Below are 19,134 nucleotides of genomic sequence, written 5' to 3' on the forward strand. Positions count from 1 at the left end.
TTAAGATAGCTTTAGATTTATATTAATGCATGAATTAAAATAGTAGAGAAATAGTTATATTTTGTGTTTCTTGATTAGGGAAATCTACATGATAAAAATAAAACTCATTGTCCCCATATTAAGAAGGAACCAAATCTAAAACCTACTTTCCAAATATAAGCTTGTTTACTAATCCCTTAATCTCTGATAACAATAGAATGTATGATATCTGAATGCCACCTCAATTTTAAAAATCAAATTAAATGCTGCTTCTGAAAACATAAAATACAGCTTTATCACAGTAAGATTTGGGCCTATATGAACCTAAATTTCTACTGTTATATTTGCAGATTTATTAATTGAAAGAAACCACCATAGAGAAAGTATGTAAGTGTGTGTGAGTGATAGTTGGAATGAAAAAAAAAAGTTTTCAATTGTGTGTGAAAGAAGGAGAAATTAATAAGAAAAAGAGAAAAAACTTTTTTAGGGATATAGAAAATATTAATACAGGGATCTGAAGGGATAAGACAATCTACATTCCCAATTATGATTACAAAAATTGCCCTTTCTTTAGACTAAAATTGATGCTGGAAACGTTGGACACTAGTAGTTTGTACCAATCAATTAGGATTTAACTAAGGTACCCAAAGTTTTTATACAATTTAATTGTTTGGAAGTCCTAACCCGTAACGTCTGTTTATGTGTAAAAGCATTTCTCTACCTCTTATCAATAAGAAAAACTGAATAATTTTGAATTTGAACGTCCTTTTGTCGTGCTCTTGTTTTTAATTAAATGAAACACATAACCCTAACAAAAGGTGCATATATTGTCTAATTCAAATAAAATAATAAAAAAACACCTCCTTCCTTTTTCCTGCCCCCCCCCCCCCTTTTGAATTGCAATCCTGTAAAAAAAAAACAATACAAATTTTGCGTTAAACAGGAAACAGTAGATTTTCAACAATTGTTAAATAAAATTTGAATTAAAATCCACAGCAATTAGTAACACCAGCTCATTTACACGTCAAGAGCCAGGTGTCCACATAAATCCGCCAATTTAAAAAAGTAAAATCTGCCAAACATTTAGTAGTTATTTCTCGCATCGTATTATTAACAGCTTTCCGCGGATGTACAATTTTAAGATTAAACCAGTTTTTTAGCCCCGAGATATCGAAGGCACGGGCTAAAAACTGATTTTAACCTTATGATTTTACATTCGTAAAAAACTTGATATAAAACATAATGCTAGACATAATTTTTCATTATGGCTGAGAACCGGCTCTAATCCACTGGATATTAATAGGTTTTTATGTTTACGAATAGAGTTGCAAATTTAAAGAGTTTAAATACAAAATTGTCTGATTTGCAAGGACACCTCATTTACACGTCGCGGTGAGAGGATCGCATGACGAATGCAAAGTGTTTATTCAAATAAGCCACACAAATTTAATCTTTCTTTTAAAGACAAAAGAGTGTTATACAGTAATTATTCTAAAGCTTTTTTAAACATTTGATTTTTATAATTGATGACAAGAGCTTATTTTGATCAATTTGACCTAAGCATCGCATTAGACATTACATTTTACATTCCATAAGCTTTGTAATTATGTATTCAACACCATATTTTCATATTCTCAATAACGATACCCCTTATCCACTCCTTTTACCCTGTTCCTTCCTCTCCTACTAGATGAACGAGCTGACCAATAATAAAGACTATATTAGCAGGCTAAATTGACGACAATTTTTCCCCTGTAAATATATTCACGTATATTCTAGATCAATTTTATAATTGTACTACTTGCTTTATGAAAAATGTTTTTGCATGTTAATTTAAAACAAGAAAAGGTTAAAAACAAGATAGACAAGACGAATATACTTTTCTAACTAACATTCCATTAATAAAATTATTTAATTCGTATGATAACCTTTGGTATCTCATGAAAATTTTACAAGGGAAGTCGGTTCATAAAACGGTTAAAATATCATTTCATTCAATTGTGTTAAAAGATGAATAATAGCAAATTTTTGATTGTTTTTATTTGTGTATGTGTATGAATTATTAAGGTGTTTTGTTTTCCCTTTAAGACCTCGCTAAAGATTAAAGCGATTGAGTTCTCTGTTCTAGAATGGTTTTATGCTATTTTGCTCTTTTTTTATCTTTGTATAAAGAGCCTCAAGAAGCTAGCTACTTCTATAGAACACTTATTATTAATGCTATGTATTATATTATATAGCTGTTTTAATAGTCTCTATGTCTCATTTTTTAAACTTAAAGTTTTATGGCTTAACAAGGCTGGATTTTAACTGTTATATTGAGCAATTAAATAATCCTAAAACCAGGGGTATGTGTTGCAAACAATAAAAGAAGATCAAACACTTTTTAATTGAATACAAGTGAAATTTTAATGTGTTTTTTACAACTTGAAAATCTAGCTTTAGAAAGGGGTAAAAAACATGAAAATCCAAAACATTTTAAAGATTTGAAATTTATTCATGTTTTAGTAAAACACTTCTTTCAAATGTTTTTTTAATGCCCAGGTATCTAAATGGATATTACAATGACAGATAAATTTATGTATATCACCAATGATGATCCACAAAATTACCCCTTCTGTATATTCAGGTATCTTTGTTGAAAATACCTCGTGTGTATCAAGTCTTACCAGGCCATGCTTGTCAGAGAGATTGTTGGTGAGCTTCAGCTTGTGGAAGGAGACAACCTTCTGCATCCATTGCTCTCCTGTTACCATACAATAATTAGTTATAGTCATACTAAAGACGTTAAAAAGGGTAAAAATAGAAACCAATGTTACGTGGGGAAACCTTGGATTTTTAGGGGTAAGACAAAGGCCAATAATTAATGTAAAATTCCAATGAGGTTGAACAAAGTTACCACAACAGTAGATCAAGATTATTGCATAAAAAGCTTGGACAATACAAATCTCAACCAACCATAAGGATTATGAAAGGTATCCACAGTTTTGAGCTAACAAATATGATAATACGTGGTCGTAAAACCTATGACTCAAGTTTAATTTACGCTCAAATGTCCCCGCCATGCTTATATTTTCCATGAAAAAACTACTTGCTTGGAACATTAAGTATTAGTAAACCAAATTGTAACTGAATTTGAAAAATCTGCGAAGCTACTGTATAATTATTATTGTATGCCTGTGGCTGGACTGTCTGTATGAATGTAGAACCGTTTGGGCATCTCAGGGTCTGCCTTGCCTGCAACTATCCACCGACTATTGTGGAATTTATATCTAAAATAAGAAATAATCATTGATTTCCCTAAAATTTACATTTAAATGTTTAATTAATAACAATTTCTTGAAATTCTCTAGGAAAATTTGTCAATTCAACATTCTAGGGTTGGTTCAAAGCTCTTATCTTTTAACAAATTATATGATTTTTTTTATTTTTAAGACAAAAAATGTGGGTTTAGAACCCCCACCAAAAAGTGTTAGAAGGGGGGGGGGGGGTCTCATCCATGTAAATAATAAACCTCTCTTAAAACTTTAATTCTTCTAATATTGATATTTTACATTTACCTCCTCCCTCCACAAAAAAAAGCTTTTAGTTTTATCATATACCTTAGGGCTAATTTAGTTTATTGTTTGTGGATAAAAAGGCAATTAACTGACCCCAAAACAATAATTTTTTTTTACCTGAAATCGTCAGCAGCCACAACGTCCAGAAGCAGGATGTACTTGGCCTTCGGGTTCAGGCCGGACAGACGGAATTTCATCTGCGGGAACATTTGCCTAAATAAATAAAATATTGTTATTGATAAGTTTTGAAAACAATATCATTATCAAATTAGATATTTCATCTGAATGAAAACAATTTACAGTCATGCTTTCTATCGGTCACAAAACAGTTTTTGTAATCTTGTAATATATTCTAACTGGAATCAGTTACAATTTAATATTGTACAATGATATACAAAAAAAATATAATTTGCTTAAGTAATGCCTTAGTATCATATGGGAAAGATATATACCTATAATCTTTGTCTGTCCTGTTCTACTATTTATTTATCAGAATACTTCTTCCTATCCCAGCATATAGAGACAGGAAAATCCAGGAAGTTTATTTAAAAATTTATCTTGCTCCCAAACAAAGCTCTACTCATTAGTGTAGACGAATAAACCCGTCTACAAGGTCAACAAATCACAGTAAAATCACAGCAAAGTAAGAGGCTTACTCAAGCTTAAATATTACTGTTATATTGAGATTATTGTATCTCTATAAATCATAAAAGGGACAGTTAGAGAAAGACAAACTTTCTGACTCTCATTGGTGACTTAAGATTGGACTCTTGGTCAAAAGGAAATTATAAAGAAATTATAGGTATAAAGAAAATCTAAATCATTTTGACGTTCTTAAACAGAAGTCTTGTGATTTCAATTAATTTGCATTATCTAATGATTATGTGATTTGGGCATATAACTCTCATTTTCACTAATCAAGTGGCGTGCAGAAGTAGGTTGTAGGAGGGTGTCAACACCATCCTTATAATTGAAATTTGGAATGCCTGCCTTCCCCTTTTTAAAACCCTGTTGAATCTATGTGCACGCCATTGGTTGAATCATTCTTTTTTTAGAGCTAAAACTACAAAGAAATGTTATGAAGAATGATTTTAAAACAAACTTTAAAGTATTATGTATTAACCCTTCTAATAAGATATCCTAAATGGAAATTTTATAGTGGGCCTTTATCCTAGAAATGTAGTCAAAATGAAATAACAGTGAAAGGGTCAAATTAGTGGAAGCTGTAATTGACACAAAAATTAGAATCATCAATTAAAGAGGGTGGGGTTGAAAGGGGTTCTCTATGGGAAAAGGGTTTGGGGTAACATTAGACCTTTATAGAGTAATCGAATCATTACTAAATGATTCAGGGAAAGGTCAACGTACGATAAATAAATTTTATCTACAGTTCTTTAGTGTGAAATTCTTAAATAGGTATAATGATTTTTTGGGTAGGAGATATAGATTTATATAGCATTGACTTCTCCCTCACTGGCTTGCAATATGATCAATCTAGAATGCACACATCTAATGTATATTCTCATGACGACCAAACAAGACTATTATGGGGGGAGGGGTTGATTATTAGTGTAATTATTTGTCCAGCTATTGTCTGAACATCAACAAGCCACGCCCACCTCCTATTGGCGCATCCCCGCCCATTTTAAGAAAGGTATAAATATTCCTATAAACAAATTTAATAGGAATATTTCATAATTTATTGAATCATTACTAGAATATTGTTAAAGATTAGAGAAGGTTTCTTTCAATGTTGCCTTATTGGTTATTATAGGTAAAAACATGTTAATATAAGGCAGATATGCTTATAAAACTTCATATCATTAACCTTTTACTTATACATTAATTTATTATTTTCATTTAGTCTAGTGTAACTATTATATTACTATTTGTTTTTCATATAAATGCTTGGTATTGCTTCGCTGCTTGTGAATAAAATTTTTCTTGTTTCATTTATGAAAGAGATAAGTAGTAAATTACTTTACTTTATATAATGCTTTTTCCCATAAGATAAAATGAATTCTTTGTACCAAAATAAAATTAAGCTGAGAGTTTTTTCGTTAGTCCCTATTTAAGTTAGGTAGTTTTTCGGTGGATTTCAACTCCTTAAAGATTAATTTTTGATGGTTTATGTCGATTAATCAAGAAGAATATTAATAAAGAGGGCAATTTGCTCGATATATAAGTCAATGTTTTGTCATCATAAAATAGTTTATTAAATACCTTAAAAACACTAGTTACTTTTTAGGTAGTTTTTAAGATACTTTTATAAAGATTTTAACTAACTGGGGTGTAGTTTAAAGAAAAAAGATCTGAGATATTTTGGTGAAAAATCATCAAGTTGAAATAATCCTTTAAAAATCCTTCACATTTTCTATCTATTTAACAAAGGTGGAAGCTTTTTAGCTCAGCAAGATATTGAAACCGGTTTGCAGACAAAACAACATAAAAAATAATCGAATTTTCCTTTATTTTTAATGAATTAAAATTTTTAAAACTCCATAAAAAGCACATGATTATATAATATAATTTTTTATGACAATATACCGTCAGTAATGCAATTTGATTGACTCTCAGAAGGACGTAAGGACATACAACAGTTTGAAAATCCAAGTTTTTAAAAGCAGATTATTGTCTGTTTTTCATAAACACTGTCTAAACCTTTTGTTATACGTATAAAAGTGGTATATTAGGGGATTAAAATATATATACACACTAAAATAGATATATTATTACTGGGATATTACACCAGATTTTCAGATTCTCTAATAAATTGAAACATGCCGCGGGATAAAATAACGATTACCCCATCCACCCCTCTTTTCCATTCCCTTCCCTCCTACAGGATCAACGAATTGACCAATAAACGAATTCCATGCTAGCAAGCTAAATTGACGATAATTTTCCCATGTCATAAAATCCATGCATATTCTACATCCATTCACACTAATATCAGGCTCAAATATTTTCACTTATACAAAAATTTAATCTTTATTTTTTAGATATTTTGATTTTGTATTAAAAATAAGAATAAAAACAGATTTTAAAATAACATCTTCAAATATAATAGCACTATAGGTAGATTATCTGACAAAAATGACTGTCAGATTGTAAACAAACTTGTCCTAATTATATACAGTATCTCCGCTGTTAAAAATTTTCGTCTCGACACAAAAGAAGGTCTGTATTTACGTCTCGCCATGGCTCTATAAAAATGGGCGGAGTAATATCTTCAATTAATTAATATGTTGTTAATTTAGATAGCTTAAATAGCTATTTCAATCCAATTTCTTTCCTTTTGCAAATGCTTAAAATAAATTTGTAAAGCATTAATTTACTTAATATCTCTGTATCAGGGGCTAACAAAACTGGTTTCAACCTTTTAATTTTTCATTTTAATAGCCGTGGAAATCTGTCTATAATACTATGCGATAAATATCTATTGAAATTCTTTCACTTCATTAGTCTAGGTAATTAGGCTCGTAGTTACTCACGTCTGTACAAAAATACTAGAAATGGGCGGAGCCAATTGATGCAAGGACAAGGTAGAAAGTGGGCGGAGTAACGAATATGAGAAAATATTAATCTATGTCATTAGGCTCGTAGTTACTCACGTCTGTACAAAAATACGTCAAATGGGCGGAGTTAATTAATACAAGGACAAGACAGATATAAGAGGCTGGGCGGAGTTACGACTATGAGAAAAATAGGGACATTTATATGAACGAACCCTGATCTGTTTTAGAACATTAAAATAAATTACAGTTTTTCAAAATGTAAAAAGGTATTTTAAAGAAAAAGAAACATAAAGAAGCTAAATTATTGTGTCTTATTTAAAAATCCTTTTGGAAAAAAATAACAAAAAAGGTAAGAAGATAAAAAATGATGCAACACTGCCATAAATATAAAAACAAAACTCTAAAATAATGGTCAAGTATTCTAAAAATTACTTTATTGTGATGAATTCTGGATTCTAGTAGATTTGCTTCTCAAGGGAGAGTAGAAAAGGTAGAAAAATAGCCTAAAACCACCCAAAACACCAATCGGACAAGACATTTTCGAGATCATTTGCTTGATACAATTTTTTTCTAATTCTCAATATACCACTAGTATACCATTTTTCAAAAGGGGATAAATGTTTCGAAAGTAGCTTAAAACTTTCCAATAAGGCTCTACTAAAAATCACAACCCAATCAAATCTATTTATTGAAATACATGTCCCTAAAACCGCTGATAAAAAACACCAAAAGTGGTACTCAAATGTTGGGCAATAATTTTGGTAAAAATCAACGCCAATTGAAATGGCCATAATTTTAGCTAGGTAGCCGCTTTTAGTAGTTTGACTCATAGAGTCAAAATTTTTAGATTGGACAAAGTAACATTTAAGGAAAGTTTATTTGTATTAAAATGGGACAAGAAGCACAGCAATAAAAAGCTATAAGTGTTGGGTAAATTTCTGGAAATCTATTATATAGAGTAGCATGAGTTTTTGTCTGAAACTTAAAAAATCAATGACTACTGAACTGGTTGGGTTCTCTAATTTAGGTAGGCCTCACATAGGTCCCGTGACGGTTTTAGGCTATTATATTTTCAGATCTATATCTTTTGATGGTTTGAAGCTATTTTCTAGCAATTCTGTCACTTAGAATACAGAGGTCCTAGATGCTAAAGGGTGTAATTGCTAGTTAATAAAAAAGATAATGAAGAGAGAAAACAAAATTGTTTGAAAAAATTTGACGTTCATTGTCCATTTTAAACATTAAAAGGCAGAAATAGTAGAGAACATTCTTGAAGCATATTCTTAGGTAATTACTTTTTGGGACTTAAAACAGAGTCGAAGAAAGGTTGATAAAGATCTAAAAAATGTATGGCTAACCCTTGGCTAACCAAAGATAAAAAGGCAGCTTTTAAAACCAACTAAATTCTTTTAGTTACAGTAGGTTTTAGGTCTTTATCTGATTGTTGTTTTGCTGTTATATTTAAAAAATTATCGACTGCAAAAATCCTCCAAGTAAAGCATAGCTGTAAGAATCAGTTAAGTTGTTTTAAAAGTATTAATGCAAAACGGCAATTTTAGAAACCTATTTGTTAAAGATGGCAGTTAAATATAATATAGTAGATTTAGAGAAAACTTTAGAATTACATTAACAATAAGTTAATGAACATATGTATCACTTGATTTCAAATATGTTTGACAGACGGAATAACGGAAACACCCTATTTATAAAGTAGTTGCGCTATTAACCTTTTTTTCTCGGATCGTAAGAACATCTTTAAGATGATCGCGTCGAAAATAAGCTATGCCTTAAACCCCTAAACCAATAAGAAAGGGGTAAACCAATAGGAGGGTGGTGGGGGAGGGGGGGGGGGACGTATATTATTGATCGGTAAATATAGACTCAAACTAATTTTTGTGGCGCCCCCCACCCCCCAGCAAGCCCCTGGAACCATATGGCTACAAGAAAATCTCATTAAAAACCATCAAAGATTATAATCTAAAGAAAAGGAAAGCTTAAAACTACACATATTTAAAACATTAAGAGGTGAAAACTTTTTAAATGGATTAATATTCTAAAAAAATAGGCTAGAACTTGTTAAATAAAGTATTATTATTTATACTTTTGTAAAATTAGCTAAAATTGTATATAAGTTCTAAATTGCTTGATATTACTATATAACATTATCTAATAATGGCCATTCGACTATAATATTATGTTAATATTGAATCAGCCTGAAAGTTTAACAGAATACATTACCCTATTATTTTAATTTAAGATGGTTTATTTTAAAGGAAAGGATAAGAATTAAAACCGGAAATATCTAATTTGTCCCACGGAGGTTTTAAGGGTCAAAGCATTCCTCTAGTTATATTTTTGTACTAATTTCAAATACCAGGTTTTTATAAAATATTCGTTTTTCCGGTTTTACGATTTAAGTTTAATTTCAAAACTATTTATATCAGTAAAAATAATAATTTTTTCATTGATAATAACTGCAGCATGCTATTGTACAATACAATAAAAAATCAAAATATGAAATTTTATTACAGTATAAGGAACATATTGCTATACTAGCGGCTATATTGTAAAGAAGAACCATATCGGTTCAGAAGTGAGCAAGATCCTTTGGTATTGATAGATAGATATCCTGTTACTTTTATATGTGGATTATTTGATTATATTTAAAATACTGAATTAAAACCAAAATAAGGGCAAACACACATATATTTATTTCACTTGTTTATTGTTGAAACCTTTTATTGTATTTAACCACTAATAAAATATTAATAAAGACAATTCAACATTAATCATTCTTTTTACCTCCACCTTTCATTATAATCATTTTTCTTTCAATTAGGTATTTAACTTTTTAACTTTGCAGTAGGAGAGCTTCTCTATAACTAGTGCTACATTGCTTTACGTCCAATCTACTAACAGTGATAGGCATACTTATTAAACATGACTTATTTGGGTTGTATGGTCCTAATTTTTAGCAATTTGAAAGTGTGCTACTCTTTAAAAGAAGTAATATTGGTAGGTTTTTTTTTTATAGATAATGTATGGCTTCGAAACCTCAGGTTTCGAACCAGTTTTCAGTCAAACTAAAAATCAGGTATTGCATCGTATTACTATTATAGACAATTTTACTAAAATACTAAAATAAAAATCATAATAAAATGGTTCTAATCTTAAAATTTTGTATTTTGATATCCGCGGAAAGCTGTCTATAAGACGATGCGATAACTAACTATCCTAGTCTTTGATTATATAATAAAAAATAGGGTATTTTCAAATGAATGTTGCCATCCCTGTTTTAAAGCAAAAAATGATTCATGGTTGTTCCATTTAATTTAGACACTTAAATCTATAATTAATTGCTTAGTTTTAATCAAAATATATTAATCGTTTTTAAAAGCGAAGCTTTTCTATAATTAGGGTCGGTCCGTCCGTCCGTACGTCCGTCCGTCCGTCCGTACGTCCGTCCGAGATAGATAGCTTTTATTCGTTAATTTAGGCATGTTAGAATTGTCCTATCGATTTCAAACTTTGCATGATGATTCCTGTAGTAGTTGGGTACGATTTAGAAAGCGTAGCACCTCTATAATCATTACCAGAATGTCCGTACGTCCATTTTAAACATGTTGATTTTTCTACTTTTTTAACAACAAATTTTCAAGTGTTCTAATTATCCGTTTGATCTGATTTTTGGTATACTGATTCCTGGGACAACAAAGAACAATATTATAAGCGAAGCAACTCTATAATTAAGTCCAAAAATGTAAGTATGTCCATAAACATTATCCTGCTTCAAGTAGTTTTCAACATAATTACCTACAATTTTGCTTCGACTCTTATACTTTTAAATTCTGATTATTCAGTTTAGATACTATACAAGTGTTAATGTCCGTTTGTCCTACCGTTTCAGTGCTTCGCTTTTATGGATGTTGTCATCCTTGTTTTTTTAAATTTTAAAATTTTCTAACTCTAAAAGATTTAAACTATTGAATATATGATAGTTATGATTGGGGCGAACAAAACTGGTTTTAATCTTATAATTATCAGGAAGCTGTCTATAATACATGATGCTATACATGATTTTTCAATATTATCGTTTCATGCTAAGATTATTTTCAAGCCTTGTTCAAATTCATTTTTGCAATAAAATATTTAAAATTTACTAAGCACAAAATATCTTTTTAATGTACCTAAATTTGCTCCAATATTTGTACTTTAGAATATAAGTTTATACTAAAATAATTCATGTACTATAAAAATTAAATAATCTGATATTAGGCTTCAGAGTTTTGCTACATGAACTCTTTAAAGCTAAACTTTAAAAATCTAAATAATAACAATTGAATTTTAAAAAAAGATACTTGGTTATTATAGAACCTAGGATTCGTGGATACTATTAAACCTAGACTGCGTAAATAACTGTAGACTGTAGATTCTGTATAATGTACAATTGTCCGTAAGTACGAATCATTTAAACTACAGTCTTTCAAAGGAGGAAACATATTTTGCTATAAATTTTAAAGCTTTTTTAGCTGCTTTAAAAAAGTAACTCGCTAACTATTGTTGAAGTATTTTTGGTTTTGAAAACAATGGATTTTGCGACTTGTTTTTATCTCATATATGACTCCATAATAGAATTAGAATAATATAGAGTTGTCAAAAATTTATTATAAGGTAGTTTTATCCATGTTTTAATAGATTTTGTTTACATAAAAATCTCAAGTCTTAAAAAAATATCCATATAAAATGAAAAAAAAAAAATTTTAAACGTTTATTTTAGATACTATAGCTCTATTATGTTGTTTTTCATAATATATTCTTAAACATATATATTCTAAATGTAGTAACAAACACACACATACACACACACACACCTCCACACAACACACACACACACACACAGAAAAAAGACAAATCTAAAAGAGGTTCCATTGTGTTTTACAATGATTATTTTTCCAGCAAAAACTTTTGTTTGTTCCTAGTTGTCTTGGGAGAATGATATTAGAGCTAACTTAGAGTATTCTAAAAGGGATATTTTCATATAGAGTGCTCCAATAGGTAATGGAAATACTTAAATTTTTAAACAGAACTACATTTATTGACATAGCGCTTAAGCTATCATATTTTTAAATATCCATCTCTTTAGGTACATTAAAAAAACTCTATGATTGATCTAAATGTAAGTCTAATGTCCCAAAAAAAAAATCTAAATTGACCTCATGTTGGTTTGTTATTTGTCATTCTATTTGTTTTATATTCGTTGTTTTAATGTTTAAATTCATCAAAAACTGTTTTTATTTTTAAACTTGTAAAGTACATCACTGATATTTTGGAGATTAAGCTTCTTTTTTTGTTGGTCTTAATAGAAATAATAGAAGAAAAAAATAAAAGGCATTTCATTAGACAAGTATAATAATATAAATTTTAGAATTTTTTCTGTTTTTTTGGGGACTCTTTACAAATTAAAATATTCTTCTTCTTCTTTTTTATTTGGTAAATTTTCTCTATCTTTGCTTTATCAACAAATCTATATTGTTTATTTGTTATTTTAACTTGAATCTTTTTTCATCGCCCTTTTATTTCCATTTATTCTGTCACCCCTCTATTTCCATTTATTGTGTCACCCCCCTTTATTTTCATTTATTCTGAGTCACCCCTATATTTCCATTTATTGTGTCACCCCTCTATTTCCAGCCAGGCAACTGTGCTTACTAGAAATCTATAATGCTTTTCAACAATCCTATTCAGTTCGTTTAGACCCCCTTTTTCCCTCCTTATAGTAGCGCAGCTACTCTATAAATAAGGTAAATCTGTCCAAATTATTAAGTCATTAAAAATAAGCCTTTTTCTGCAGCTTTTAAAGATATGGATCTGACTTTAATGTAGATTCTCTTAACTAGTGGGTATGTAAAAGTAATTTATAGCTGATAACTCGCTAACAACTGATTTTTAGCCACTTATTTTCCTTTTTTTTATCATTCCTAATGGATTATTATTTCTTGGATCATTCATCAGATTATCATGTACTTTAATAAACTAAAACTTGTGGCTGGCTAAAAAACAAAGCTTTCCCATACAACAAAGTTTTCCTCTCTCCTCTCCTATTGGATGAGAGAACTGACCAAAAATTTATATCCATGTTAGCAACGTAAATTGAATACAAATTTTTCCCTGACAATATATCCACGTAAATTTTATCCAATTATATGAGGAGAGGGGGGGTCCAATTTGAATTATGAAAAAAATTGAGAATATTTGTTGTTCCCAAATGCTAAGAAATCATAAAAAGTGTCGCCAAGTTTTGAAAGGTTTCAAACCAACAACACAGCTTAGGATTAACTAATATGATAAACAAATCATTGAAAGTGCCAGACAACATTATAATAGGTCAATCCTGTTCTTTATGATCTCGCTAAACTTAAGAACAATTTTAGGGAAGCTTCACAGAGGTCCAAGAATAGGTTTAGATTTTAAAATTATTAAAGTCTTGGGATGGCTTTAGGCTATTTTTCTGCCCTTTCGTCTCCCTTTGAATACTAAAATACTAGTATAGATTTATGGTAAAAATGCTCTTAGTTGGATATCATGTTTAAGTTTATTTTAAGATACTGAGCTTTTATCAACAGAATGTTAGTACAACGTCAGCAATGACCACTTCTAGTTATTGACATAGTCTACATAAACCTTTGGAAATGTATAACAACAAAATTATTCTTTGTTTGACAGGAATTAATTTTTTCCATAAAACACTTCCCTATCAGTGAACACAGCCATAACAATCGGATTTTTCAAGCGCCTTACTTTATTTACCAATATCCCCCCCTTACCCCAACCTTCCCTGAAAAAAAAATGCTTTCAAGAATATGAAGTGGGGGGATAACCCCCCACTCCTTCCCCATAGGCTAGCTATCACTTTATTTTTAAACTAAACTTAGATGTTTTCACAAAAAGTCATTTTTTTTTGTAAGATTCTTTATTAATAAATTTTTGCAGGTATCATTTGGCATTTATACTATTCTTAGAACAAAATATTTTGATTTGTTTTTTCTTAACTTGAATAAAAGGAAAAAGTTAATTAAAATTAACTCTTTTTTTAGCTTGTCTTGAAAGAACATTTATAATAAAATTGGTTTTGCACCCCTATGTTAACCCCCTCCTTTGTTTTCTATATTCCCTGTGTCCACTTTATAAACTCAATTGCATTGATTTTCAAATAAAATTGTTTTTAAACAACTTTAGTAGACTTTTCAAGAAAATTCTTACTTGGTGGAATAAAATTACACTGGTACCCAAAGTTTTCAAACCAAGTTAACTAATTCATTGGATTCAAAACTTTGGGTACTTTAATTGCTTTTGGATTGTTTACTTTCAAACGATGAGTGTCCAATTAATATTTCAGTAACTGGGCAAAGTGTCTCAAAAATCAGCCAAGTGAAGTCATAACAATGAGTGATTCTCCATCTCCTTTTTAGGGGTTTTCTTTCCCACTTATACTCTCATCTCCCTCATTTTTATGACGTCACATGGCTGATATTGAGACACTTTGTCCAGTTACAACATTTCATCTATAAAAGGGGTAATTTTATCTATCTTCATTGGAGATGTACACTTATCATTTATTGTCTTATCCCTTAACACCCCTTTAAAAAGACAGACAGAAAACCGGACGGACGAACGAACAGACATTATATAAATATCTATAAGAAGCCTAAAAAATTGAAAATCCAACAACATTTTGGAGTAAAGAAAATTAAAGGGGAGTAGAAATTCTTGGTAAATAAATAATATTTTCACTAGACCTGATGGATAAATAATACAATAGCATGAAATAATAAAAAAATAAATAACAATTTTGAGAAATTTTGCTTCAATTAAGAACCTTTGGAAACAACTATAAGTTACTAATAGAAAAATAGGAATAATAACACATAATGGAACGTTGTTTTATATGATGTAGTTTGCGGATAAGACAATGGTGATAATTTGATGTACATCCCCAATGATAAAACACAAATTACCATTTTTATAGATTAAAATTAGTAGTTGAAACACTCAATTAAATGAACCAACCAATCAAAATTCAATAAAAGTCCCCAAGGTTGTTAAGGCAAAGAATAAGAAAACGCTATTATAATACTTTGGGAACTAGTTTAATAAACAATCCATGTTCCCTCCTTCATAGTGTATTATAAATCGTTTTGTAACTAAAAAATCTGTTTAATCTTAATTTTTCAAAAATCATATTTTATATCAAGAAATCAATAAAAATATTTATATTTATATGAAAAAATAATTTTTACTATTGATTTTTTAATGGTTTTAAAAGAAAGGAAAACCTTTTATAATCACAAGAAAAAAAACTTGAATCTTGTTTATTTAAGTACAAATTTAATATTTTTTTATTCTTATTAAAAAAATCAAACACAGTAATAGTGTCTGACTGATTATGACGTAACAAAAAAAAATAGCCAATGAGAGGCCACTATAAATTTTACCATTGGTCAATAACGGCCTCTCATTGGCTATTTTTTTTACGTCATAATCAGTCAGACACTATTACTGTGTTCAAAAAATCCTCCAATGCTCTAAAATTGGTTTTTTTTTGTACATTTTAAAAATCCTTCTTTAATTAAGCTTATTATTCATAAAATTGCATAGAATAAAACTTTATTTTCTTTATACTAATCAAATCTAAAGAAAAAGTTAGCAGAAATAATAAAAGAAAATATTCCAATAGTAAGTAAGTAAAATGGATATAGGATATATGTGGATATATTGACAGGGAAAAATTTGTCGTTAATTTAGGTTGCTGATATAGACATCATTTATTGGTAATTTCGTTAATCCAGTAGGTGGAGAAGGGGATTAGTTAAAAAGGATTGATATGGTGAATCGTAAATTTAGCCAGCTGCGAGCATTAATTTTTAAGAATACATGAAAATCAGGTAATAAAACTGGTTTTAATATTATACTTGTTTATTTTAATAGCCGCGCAACGCTGTCTATAATACGATGCAATAGATAAGATAACTATTCTTAATAATTGTATTGTCTTTTCTGATCTAAAAAATATCAGTTGCTGATTTGATAAAATATCTGAACTAATGATTTGCATTGATTAAAAATTTTCAAAAGAAAATATAAACTTTAATGTGATCTTTAACCTTTTTAAAGAAGATTTTCCCGCTTAATATTGAGTTACATTAGAGTAATCTTTTTTTCCGATATTTTAAAATAAATAAAGAGGCCGATTCTTAACCAATTTCCCCCCAAAACGGTTGAAAAAACCAAAGGCATAATTTCACAAAAATCATAAATTTTGTAAAGGATGCTGTGAGTATTGGTGCAAAAATTTTGACGTAACAAAAAAAATTAGCCAATGAGAGGCCACTATCACAGCATCTTTGTAAAGGGCAAGAGTATAGAAATGACATAATTTCTATCAAAATATACTGTTGATTAGTTAGAACTAATCGGTCTATTGAGCTGAAACCCCCTACTGTTATCATTCGCTAATAACTTTTCTTTCAGACATCAATTAGTACAATATTCTTTCTTTTTATCAACTTTTTTTCAGTGGCAAAGCAACTCTATGACTTAGTATGTCCGTCTGTCTGTCCATGCGATTATGAGTGAATTAAATTGTAAGAGGCAGGATAAATCATCGCGAAAAAACTTTCAAAAAGTCTAAAAGCAATATTACTTTTGACTTAATTGTTTATTCTTTATGCTATTGGGAAAACGTGATTTACCTGGCTACTATTTGAGATAGAGTGTAGAAATTTTTCAAGTCAATAATTTTGTACTTCGCTACTTGCAAAAGTTATTGCCCTTGTATTTTTTTTTATTAAGAAGTATGTCGTTAAAAAGTATAAAATGTTTAGAAATATTGAAAAGAAATAGTATGAACTTTATGAAAGGAGATATAATTTATAATTTTGAGAACTTTTCTTAAGAAATTTGCCATTTTCATTATTGCAAGATAAAGCAGGGATAAGTTTACAGAAAAAATATTTAACTAGACAATGGCTATAGAATACGTGGATATATTGACAAGGGAAAGATTAGGATGCTATTGTTTAACTCATCTATTGGTCAGTTCGTTCATCCAGTTGAAGGCAAGGGATGGGGTAAAAGGGGTAGATTGGGGGTTTGTTATTTTGCCAGCTGTGAGTGTCCATTTATTAGAGTACATGAAAATCTGGTGTAATATCCAAGTAATAATATATCAATTAACAAGACAGACACAGATTTAATTAGGATTACATGTATTTTTATTGAAGTGAAATTGAACTTAAACACAATCATAACAAAGATATTAAAAATATCAGAAGTGTGATATTAATATAAAGCAGAATGTCTCTGCCTTTTAACAGGTATAGAGTTTTTTACTACAAGATATATTTTTTGTTTTGTTTAGAATACAATTATTTTTACCAAATAAATGTACTTTTTTCTATAAAGGCATTATTTTCAAGAATTGCTTAGATGTTAAGCCTTGTCAAAAAATGAAAAAAATGTCACCGATTTCTATTTATTTAGACTTCTTTTTCCGGATAATTGCAGTAGTGCAGCTACTCAACTTATATCCGTTAGTCTGTATGTCCATTTTTCTTAATTAGGAATTATATTAGACCAATACAAGGTAAAGTAAAATAGTTTATTTTTAGGTATAGAAATAATTTAGCATGCTATTTGCATTTAAAACAAATTATTTCTCGCAATTTCTACTATAAATGTTTTTATTCTTGTTTTGTTATTATTTTTAAGTAAAAGTATTGCACTTTTTTGTCAATACATGTACTGGCTTATTAAAAATCGTTGCACAAAAAAATGGTTTTACCAAAAAAAATCATAAAAAATATTACATTGTAAGGGAGAAAAGCATTTAAATTAATAGTTTATTAATTTTCCGAATCTTCAATAGAAATTGAATGTAACCTATTTTATTGACAAATTTAAAAAGTTTAAAATGCATACCAGATATAGATATATTTAGCTAGTATACGTGGTAATTTTTTAATAATTTTTGTGTAAACACCAAAATAATAGGAAATGAAAAAATTAATCAGTTATACTTCTGATGCAGAAAAATATATCATTAATAAATATTATTTTTAGCTTTTGATTCATTTTATAGATGAAATAATCCTGACAGATGAAATGTTTATATGAACAAAACAACTGTTTTGTCTCCGACCTTTCCGTCAGTTAAAAACATCAGTTTGGATAAGGAATAAAAAATCTTACCTTCCCGTTTTAGTGATGACCATTTCAGTTCCATATTTATGAAACTTCTCCCACAATTCTTTATACTCCAACGTAACTTTCGGATCGTCCTGGACGTTATCGTCTTCGGGCGGCGGCATACGCGGCGGGAAGCCCGGGAAACCCGCCAGTCCCGGCGGAAGGCGGGGATAACCGCCTCCGGCGGCCGAATACGGCGTGCTAAAGCTGTTGGTGGGCCCAAAAATCGCCGCGCCCGGGTTCATCAGGCTTGACAACGAGATGGCGGGATCGGGGCGGGATAGGAACGGGGGAAACGCCATGTTGGAACCGTTAGGCGGAGCACACGGGGACATCATTGGGAAAAACCGCCGTCATATAGGAAATTATAATTAAAAACTAAAAAAAAAATCACTAATATTGTTTTTTTTTATATTATTTACTTCATAATATATTATTTTCGTGTTAAAAACTATTATTTATTATGCTTCACTTTTACACTATAGCATATATACATCACCCATATATGTATATATTATAACTCTATATAGTCCAAATGGTAGAATAATAAATAGAGTTGTCCTGTATTGATTTTAGATACTCGATGTATGTTCTTTCTATCTCTCTATATACTTTAGACTGTAGTAATGTATTTACAAAGTGGCGGCAAATTTTGGCGGCACTTTGCCTCCTCTCAAACGGAGCGGGGGAAGGCGGGGAGTTAGTGTAAAGGGGTTTGGGAGGTTTATAAGGGGTGGGGGTAAATGGGGAAGTGTAAAAAGGATGATATAGAATATAATATCGTGCTAGAAAAGCTCTCATACCATCACACTCTCTCAGTATACATATATACATAT

General features: G+C 29.8%; 1 protein-coding gene across 1 annotated transcript in view; it reads right to left on the reverse strand.

The window, feature by feature from the left end:
• Positions 1 to 18,934, reverse strand: part of LOC145314947 (uncharacterized) — a 31,748-nt gene extending 12,814 nt beyond the window's left edge. The window contains exons 1-4 of the mRNA XM_080155022.1: positions 18,302 to 18,934; positions 3,654 to 3,749; positions 3,154 to 3,248; positions 2,625 to 2,722 (exon numbers count right to left, since the gene is read on the reverse strand). Coding sequence (XP_080011148.1) covers positions 2,625 to 2,722; positions 3,154 to 3,248; positions 3,654 to 3,749; positions 18,302 to 18,636 — 624 coding nt within the window. The 5' untranslated portion in view covers positions 18,637 to 18,934. The remainder of the gene's footprint in view (positions 1 to 2,624; positions 2,723 to 3,153; positions 3,249 to 3,653; positions 3,750 to 18,301) is intronic.
• Between the last annotated feature and the right edge of the window lie 200 nt (positions 18,935 to 19,134).

The sequence above is a fragment of the Acartia tonsa genome, chromosome 3 (assembly GCF_053477335.1).
Source record: "Acartia tonsa isolate MP-2025a chromosome 3, ASM5347733v1, whole genome shotgun sequence".
Lineage (NCBI taxonomy): Eukaryota > Metazoa > Arthropoda > Copepoda > Calanoida > Acartiidae > Acartia > Acartia tonsa.